The 9686-nt window shown below is 47.6% G+C and overlaps 1 protein-coding gene across 1 annotated transcript in view; it reads right to left on the reverse strand.

Moving 5' to 3' along the window:
- Positions 1 to 1685: 1685 nt before the first annotated feature.
- Positions 1686 to 9686, reverse strand: part of LOC101856020 (serine-rich adhesin for platelets) — a gene marked incomplete in the record, with an annotated part of 327208 nt that continues 319207 nt past the window's right edge. The window contains 1 exon segment of the mRNA XM_013081912.2: positions 1686 to 9534. Within this exon segment, the coding sequence (XP_012937366.2) occupies positions 4943 to 9534 (4592 nt within the window).

The following is a 9686-nucleotide window of genomic DNA, read 5'->3' on the forward strand; positions in this document are numbered from 1 at the left end:
GCAGGGCGTGTCACAACTAGATCTAACTTTGTTTTCTACATGAACGTAGAACGGTTAGTTGTTGTTGTTGTTGTTTTTAGGGAAAAAATATTTTTACAACACCTGCATCACTATCCCCTTTGTCAAAAAACAAAAAGAGTAAAAAGTATCACGCTTCCGCGCTCCCCCACGTTGTCAATTTATAGTCTCTCCCCCCCCCCCCCCTATTTCCTCCTACTCCACCTACTACATAATTTATTCTTTAAATAACAAAAAAAGTCCCAAATTAAACTATAGTTGTTTTATTAAAAACATCATTAAAAGTAAACCACTCTCGAAAAAATTGAGCTGTAACGAAGGCAGCTCGCTATTATTATGAAATTAAACACAATAGTCTCATAATGCTTTTTGTTTGAGTCTATCTCTATTTATTGATAACACCACCTTCATCTTAACTTTACTCCCCTTCTCCCCCAATTCTTCCCGCAGGGACAGTGATATTAAAGCTGCATTGATGAATTAAATGCACTTTGAGGGTGTATCCTGACACTGTTTCATTTCTATAACGTGAAAAAAGAATATACTTAGAGAAGCATGTCGTTTTCACTGGGACGTCAATATAAAACAGATATGACAATTTACGTTGATTTGTAATACATGAATTATATGCTTCTGTACATTGCTTTTGGTTACAGTGCATAGTTTGATCATAGCACTCACTGAGCAAAATGTAAATCGAACTAAGTATAATATTATAGTATGGTACTGAAAGGGTAGAAGCCCTTTATCAAACTTGAACTAACTGTAAAAGGCTTTTATTACACAAAGCGTGGATCCAAGGCAACCTCTCTTGTACAATTCACTAAACTTCACCCTATAAACAATGTCGGAGATAATATTATAAGCTTAAAATAATATCGCTATGCAAAAAAACTGCACGAATCGAACTCTACTGATAACATAACGTAGAAAAATAATATAAATCATAACATAATCTCAGGTATAGTAGGGACCTTGCTATAATAAAAAGGGGAATATATTCTGCATTGAATGAATGCACCATCATCACAAATGGGCATTTTTTTTGTGGTTGTTTTCATTTCAGACTGTCCAATTTCTCAAGAGTCTCCGGAGCGTCGAGTCGATATGTTCATGAGACGGAAACGAAAACCAGAACAATTTTTTACATGTATTTACATTATGCAGTGGGTGGTGATAGAAGTTAGGGCAGACAAGGAGAGAACAAGTTACTCTTTTTTTCTCTCACACCTATCTCCAAGCAAGCACACACACACACACACACAGACACACACACACACAAACACACACACACACACATACACATACACACTCACACACACACACACACACACACACACACACACACACACACACACACACACTAACAAATACACAAACAAACAAACACGTACTCTGACAATTAATACAGAATGTTACAGATAAATCCTTGAAAGGGCCGATCAAGACTCTGGGGGTAAATACAAGAGTCGTAATTATAATATAAAACGAGAAATACAGCGCTGAAAAATGCACAATACCTTACACAACCAGTCTTCAGAATAATACACAGTACAAGGTTAGCCCTTATACACAGAGGCACGGGCAATGCTCGGGCCTGTAGCAGCTTGATGTTGAAGTCTCGTACATAAAGGTAACGTTACACAAACGTCGAACTGCAGCGTACTGTTAGCGTTTTACTTTATTAGATCTATATACAGTGAGCGCGTGCAATTATGTATACGTGCGCGGAGTGACAAAGACTCACGGAAGGCAGGTAGTTGATGGTGAGGGGTACTGTACAGATGAAAGACACATGATGCACAACACGACAAAAGGGGAATTTGGGGCGTGGGGGGAGATGGGGTTGGGTTGGGTTGGGGGGGGGGGGTGGAGTGTGGGGTGATTTCTTCAAAAGAAGCCCATGAAAATAACGTTATTGTCACATCAGATATTAGCCAAAGTATAAAAAGTCAACGTGTATAAATATTGTTGGCAACTGTCAACGACAATCACAACTGACAGATGGAAATACGTGAGGTTGGCAATAAAAGCACTTAGGTAAACAAATACTCATAGAAAAGAAGCCAACAACAAACAATTACAGCATTATATTGACGATCAGTCTTGAAGACATACAAACAATCCACACCCAAAGCTGGGGGGAAACATTATTGACAGTCAAGCCAGTTTCGCTTGTCAGTCATGGAAAGGTGAACATCGGTTACACAACTCGATGGCAACCATAACAAGGAGTAATAATGATATTGTTGTACAGTGCTATACAATAGCATGAGTGCCGCCACGGCATTCTCAAAGGGCACATTACATAATGCTCAGACGTCAAACTGGAATAAATTCTTTACTATATAAATAAAAACCAATAACTCGAGCTGATTAAATCTGTCGTTGCTGAATAAATTACGTATATAAGCAAGATGTGCATATTGGTAATATTAGTATATGCATCCGGCATTGTATAAGACACGTGTGGTACCTGAAGGTGATTTTTTTAAAAATAAGTTGAAGGCAAGGTTTATAGTAAAACAATGATCATACTGAGTCGAGACAATTTCACGATGGGACAAAATAGAGACATGTGTCCGAATACAAGTACGTACATGTATAATGTCCCCGTTCACCGAGTAAAAAAGTGAACATTTTGACACTGCCTCATCGTCGCTGCTTGTTAACAGTACGTCGCCTTGGAATGAAAACGTCGTAAGTCCAGTTTTTCGTAATATATGTGTAATAGAAAAAAAATTGCGGCTGTCCCTTTTCAGTAGAATATATCAATGCTCTTTGCAATGGCAGCGTAAGGAACATACTGATGTCTTTAACACATTCTCGTCCTTTACTTAGTGTTGTAAAAGGTTCCATACATCATTATATCTTACTACAGTAATGGTAAGGTACTCCTTAGAGTAGACTAAAAGGAAATTGTTACTAACTGAAGAGGTCTGACTTACAACCCGACCAGTCCAAGGAGGCGATTAACTTAGCTAGAAATATAACTGGAGATGCTACCTTGTGCATGCACACAGCACTCCTATCCAATTGATTTACGTCGCTACCGAACCTTTAATAACAATTTTATTACATTCATATCCACCAACCAGATTTTAAATTGAATTTTAAAAGGACAAAAAATGAGGGCATAAATATATCTACGTTTACTAATAATATCATGACATGTACTCTACAACAGTGCTATTTTCACTTGTCCATGTTTTGATAGACAACTTCGTACGCGCGCGCAAAGCTTGCCGCTGGTTTGTTTGTTGTTGTTTTTTTCTTTGTTAAAGAAATAAATGATCAGCGTATTTGTACAATAATTCCTAGATCTCAGATATGAAAAACCCAGTGAGGTCATGTGACTCACAGAAGGAAATCTGATCGTTTTACAGCCATTTAGATTTGATTTGGGAGAATGAATCAGAGAGAAGTATGGTGGTGGTGGTGGTGGTGGTGGTGGTTGTGTCGTGCTGGTGGTGAGCTAGTAATGGTTGTTGCTATGGTAGTTGTGGTACTGCAGGTAGGAGACAATCGGAAGAGTTCAGTTCCATCATAGACTATTCTAACAGCAAATGAGCAGAACCGTGAAGCTGACTTCCGGCAGAAACCACAATCCACTTAAAGTGTAGTTCATCAGGTCACTACACACAACTGCAAAGTTTAAAAGTTTAAAATAGACTTAATGCTTTTCGTAAGGGAACTGGGGGCCAAGCAATATAGTTATAACAAATTCAAAATCGTGCACCGTGTTCTGCAAGCAAAAAAAAAAGAACATAAACAAAAACAACCCCCCCCCCCAAAAAAAAAGCAAAAAAAAAACCCCCCCAATCCCAACTACACATTCTTTCTCTTAAGAAAAGGTTGACAATCGTAGCTATTTTGTACTCTGTGCGACACTTAGAAGTGATCTCAGCTCGTGCCAAATCGCCAGCATCACCCCTAAGCGTTGCTTTCAGGTCATTAAAACATAATAGTTAACGTTTGTTTAAGGCACAGCTGTAATAAATCATCAAATTTTCAGCAGTATAAATATACGAAATTGATTTTTAAAAATATCTCGAGTGTGTTGTAAAAAGGATGATTATTATACTTGGGTTTTTTTGAGTCTCGTGAATATACTCGTAGTATAAACAGTGAATTCTTACAACAAAATGTACAGTCATGCCAGATAGCAAGTCTTTGAGGGGATCAGTGTCTCTGAGGGATTCCACGTCAGCAGCCCATATCTGATATCCGATATGAAGTAGTACGTCTCTTTCGTCTATTCTTTACCTTTATGGAACTAGTGCACTGTGAAGATCCACTATAGATCCACTATCGAGAAACATGTCAGCTTTGCTCTCGTCTTTTTCTGCTTAGTCACGCAGCAGACACATGGAACATGGAGTCTATGTATTTTTCTTTAGCCGTACTGCGAGGGAATAAACAATGAGTAACACACAAAAACAGCCACACGGAAAGCTCTAGATGCTTTGTCTATGACCCCACTTGGTGTGTACCAACAGAGGTGGTCATCGTCCGTAAAAGCTTCGGTTGCTGTCACAACCAGCCTTCTACTAAGGTGGACTTGAGCATAGCTCTTCCTTTCCGCTCATCAATTACTGACCAAGGCTCCAGTACAGGGAGCCAGCTGTATGTGTGGACAGCTGAACTACCTGGCAGACCTCTCTGGTGGGCGCAGTTTCGCTCTGGCCCCTTGGTGTACAGATCTAAGTCTGTTTCCAGGGTCGTGATGAGATAGCGTGACAGCAGAGCAGATGAGCGCGCGAGGGACTGGTGTCTAACACAGCGGTCTCCGCTTGCGAGAGACAGAGAGATCCAGAGTCCGTGATGACGTGGTTTGAAAATCTACTACGCCTCAAGATCTGAAATCAGAATCCATCGTCATCTCTAGAACGTTAGTTTTTATTTGAGTTTTTAATTCACATCCTCACTTTTTATTGAGAGTAGAGGCTTTTCCCACGCCGGGGGATACTTTGACTTTGCTGAGACCCATTCTCTTGAAGAGGGATGGAGACCTTTTGGCTGCCTCCTCGCCGTCTTTCTCCTCCTTGTCCTCATCTGCCGCCTGCTCTGTGACAGTGGACAGAGACTGGTGGTGTTCAGGCTTGTGATGCAGCGGCGACTCCACATTCGCAGGGGACTTACGTCCACTCAACTCATGTGAAGTCAGGGTGCTCGGAGAAGATTTCTTGGGCAACCGGAGACTAGCGTGTCGAGTGAGACCTAGAGGAGAAGAAGCTGTTGTTGATTTGCTGCTCGCCGATTTTGTCCGGGGTGGGGCTACTGGGCTTGGGGAAGTCGAGTCAGAAATGTCTTTTTTGGCTTTGGAGGCGGCGGTGGGGGCCATGAAGGAGGAGGAGCTACGGCGTGACGCAGGCTTGACCCCGCTTGACCCCTCGGGGGACAAGAGAGGTGTTGTGCTACGTGCCCGCTCGCTCTGTGTCATGGGCGTTGTGCTTCTGGGTCGCTCCTGGACAAAGGATGGGGTTGTGCTGCGCTTTGTGCTGGCCTCATGTGAGAGAGGCGTCATGCTGCGGCGCCCCTCAGAAGGAGCAGATGTCGGGGTCCCGGCTGCGCTCCGTCTGGCTTCTGAGCCGCCCAGCGATGTTCTGGTGGACGTGACTCGCATGGACTGAGTGCGGGAGAAGGGAGACGATTGGCTGGTGTTACCTGGTGTTGGCGTCTTGGCGCGGGATGCTGCGGTTGTGGCTGTTGCTCGGGCTGAAGGGGTGGTGGGGCGGGAGGAGGGGGCGCTTATTGTGCTGGAACCTCGAGCAGAGGGAGTTGTAGGTCTCACAGACGCTGCGCTACCTCGAGCTGACGGGGTGGTGGGACGGCTGAGAGGTGTTCCTGCTGTGCCAATGGTCTGTCGCCGCTTGGAAGCAGAAGAGATATTGGAAGCCGTGCTGGTGGTGGATGAAATGCTGGCGTTGGAATCAGCCCGAGGCCTGCCCGATGTGCTCGTCGGAGTGGGAGTTTTCGCACCCATGCGCGTAGAAGCAGATGCTGCCCCCGTTGTGGTGATGGCAGTACTGCCCGTAGACTGTCTCATGGAGGAGCGTGGCCCCCGAACCGACGTCCTGGCTGTGGAGCCGCGCTGGAAAGACGCAGTGGCGCTCTCGGCTCTCATGGAGGCGCGCACAGAGACGTCCCGTTTGAAAATCGTCGTCGACTCTTTGTCTTTGTACGACATTCGCGTAGGCGTATCCCGATGGAAAGACGACGGGGTCGAGCCCGGGGTCGAACCCGGGGTCGAAGCGGAAGTGTCTGTGCTGCTGGTAGATCCGGCTCGCGCTCGACCTGCCCTGGTTCCGGCGCTGCTGCTGGTGGGCTTCATGTAGCTCGGGACCGATTTGGTTTTGGAAACTTTCGTAGGGTCTCTGGTCAAAGCTGACAGAGGCTTCTTTCCTGACACTGGTTCGTCTTTGTGTTTAACGGTAGAGGGAGAGGATTTGGGACCATTGGTGGTGTCGTCACTCCAGATGTCCTCTTTGGACGTGCTGTGACCGCTGTCTGGCGACAGAGCTCCAAACTCATTACTGGTGTCAGAGTTTGGATCTTTAGCTACCAGGACAGTTTGTTCCGTCCAGTTTTCAGTTCGCTCTTTTCGATTCACCTCCTCGGCCCCCATGGTCAGCCCAGGGATGGAGGTAGAGTCTATCACAGCCTTGTTGCTCGCAGAGTGAGCGACTTCCTCACCGGCCAACCGGCTCCTCTGGCCATCAGCTTTTCGAGGTAGAACTGGAGTGCCTGCGCTTATCAGCTCTGCGTCCAGTGTACTGCTCATGGACGTCCTCTGAGACATGGTGCCTGAAGCTGTCTCGAAGCCCTCATCTCTGTCATTGCTGCTAGCGTAGCTGCTTGCGTAGCTGCTGCGAGAACCCACCTCGTTCTTGAGGTCGTGAACCTCCGACTTCTGACTGCTGCTGTCGCTGCCGCTGAGCTCTAGCTCATGGACGTTGTCGTAAACGCTCCTCCTCTGCCTTTCCCGCTTCAGCCTCCACTTGGCCACAGCCGCCATCGGGTGGTCACTATCTTCATCCAGATGCTGGACTTTACTCCTGTCCATCAAACTGTAAGATCGACGGAAAGGAGAATTTTCCAGAATGCTTGTGCTCGCTGGACGAGGTGGCTGGCGAGCACGGGCGTCTACAGTCTCTGAAGTAGAAATTAAAGGTAGATCCCTCTTCACCGCACCCGTCACATTCCCCTCGCTTCCCTTTTCCGAGTCTCTCAGGCTAGACTGAGATTGGGAGGTCAGGGCCTTTCTGGCTTGCTCAGGAGACGATTCGATGTCGGCTTGCAACGTTTCTGTTGACGTGTTGGCCGACTTAAGACTGAGCTGGCTGAAACTCTTGGGACTATCGCTCTTTGAAGAGCGGCGGGTACCAAGGTCTTCAGGCCTTAGCTCAGTGTCACTGTCGTCACTAGGGATATATAGACCGTTCCTCCTGCCATCCATAGACAGGCGGCTTGTGCTATTCCTGAGAACAGCGCCCTTCTCGCGTTTGATGGCGTCGCTTGTAAAGTCGCCCTCACCGTTTAACCCTTTCTTAGCTACGTGTTCGTCAAACGATTTCGATCGACTCATATTGCCCTGGTTGGCAAACTCCTTCAGAGCTTGGTCAACACTGTCCTTTTCCACATTGCTTCGAGCGCGATTGCGGCTCTCAGCGTCTCCTCCATTTGAGGAGCCAAATCTGGCGTCACGGAATTTCTTTTTGGCTGCTAATTTGGCAGCTTTGCTCAGTTCTTTGGCGGGTGCTGCTGCTAGGTCATCTGCTTTCGACGGGCTCTCTCCTTGGTTGTGGCCCTGGGTGCGACGTGGACTCGGCGGGGTTTTTGCTGTCGACAAGCTGCTGTTGTTATGGCTGCTGTAGTGCGTATTTGTCTGGCTATCTACACCATGTTGAGATTTATTTACACTGTTCATACTTTCCACAAGATTATCCGACTCGGGCGTGTCTAGCTTCATCGCAGCTTTTACATCGTCCATGGACAAAGTGGACCTCTTTTTCCGTTTATCTCTCTTAGCTTTGAGATCTTGCTCGTTGATCGGAGTTATGGGCCTTCCAGTGGCAGTCACGTGGGCTACAATTGCCACCTGTGGCTGGGTGGTGGGCGTGGATGGTGTCGACTTGGTCTCGGACACTTCTGGTGTCCGCTTCATAGGCCCTGAGACCCCAACTGCGTCAATGGGCCGTCCCGTGGCCTCGATGGTCTTGAGGACCTGGTCGATCTTTGTCCCCATACCCCGGCTGATCTTCTCCCGCACCGAGACGCTCACACTAGGTGACGTCATGTCGGAATCGTCTTGTGTCCGCGACGGTTTTGAGTCACTTTCGAAACTTTCGAGGGCTCTATTAACTTCAGCGGGTTCCAAATTGCTGAACCTTTTCGAAAAGCGCCCTCGAGGTTTAGTCAGACCAGGGGTCTCGCTGTACGCTGACTTTATAGAAGTGTCCAGCACCGCTGTGGGACTGCGCTCCGTGATCGGCTCCAGTGGCGAGCTGGTCTCAGACACAGAGATGCCACTACGCCATCTGGAGCTGCTCCGGGAGTCGGAGCTCTCGGAGTTTGAACCTGACCCTTGGCCATATTCTTCTACGATTGGGGGCGTATTTCTCCCTTCACTTTTGCCATTTTTGCTCAGTCGTTGTTTGATTCGGGAGATAAGGGCATCCGATTCGTCGCTGTCCTCTTCCTTCATTCCTTTCCTCCGTACCTCAAGGTTCGCTCTCTCCATCGACGGCCTGTCTAGCCAGCTGCGTGTTCTGCGCAATGTCCGGTTTCCTTTCACGTCAGGGTCATTCTCAGAACGAGGCCGGTCGGCGGAAGTTGCGTCATGGCCCGCCCCGTGTCTCATGATGACTCCCTCAGGATTCCCTGAGGGAGCAGGAGCGTTCTCGGGGATGGAAGGAGAAGGGGCGCGTTCCCGGTCCGCCCTGAACACATCCAGCACACTGCGTTTCTCTGCCGTCCTCTCCTGCCGCCTCCGCCTCAAGCTAGCGTACCTTTCAAAGGTCGCCTCGGGCTTCTTAGACTCGGCGGCCGAACTATCCGAGTCCATAAGAAAGTCGAGAATGGAGTCATCGTCTTCGCTTGCGTAGCTGCGTCGGTTACGTTTCTGAGACAGCGAGTCGGGGGTGGGGGAGGGGCCCTCCCCTGGGCTATCCGCGGACGAATCTCCACTACCCCCACTCCGCACCTTCTTCCGCTGGCTCAGTCGCCCATACCCGCCGCGAACAAACGTGCCGGCCGGATTCTCCCCTCCACCGACAGGACCCTCCTTCATCCCGGAAGAAGCGTCCCCCGTGCCCAGGGAGATGGCGCCAGCAGCGGCGTCCGTTGGGCTGAGGTTGACCTTGGTGACCTTTGTGACGGAGAAGCTCCCATCGTTGAACTTGCGTGAGGCGAAACCGCTGCGCACGTCAGCGAGAAGCATGTCCACGATTGAGCCCTCCTCTTCCTCGTTAGATGCCCGGTCCATGCTCTGGTCACTGGGCTCCGACACATCTTCTGGGGACAAGAGGAAGATAAATACGTGAGGCTGTTGTCCAGTGATAATGATAATTATAATTATGATGATGATAATAAAAATTAGCAAAAATTATAATAATAATACACGTAGTCGTAATGATGAAAATAATAATGGTGCCAATAGTAATAAA

This window comes from Aplysia californica, unplaced genomic scaffold (genome assembly GCF_000002075.1).
Source record: "Aplysia californica isolate F4 #8 unplaced genomic scaffold, AplCal3.0 scaffold00151, whole genome shotgun sequence".
Classification (NCBI taxonomy): Eukaryota; Metazoa; Mollusca; class Gastropoda; order Aplysiida; family Aplysiidae; genus Aplysia; species Aplysia californica.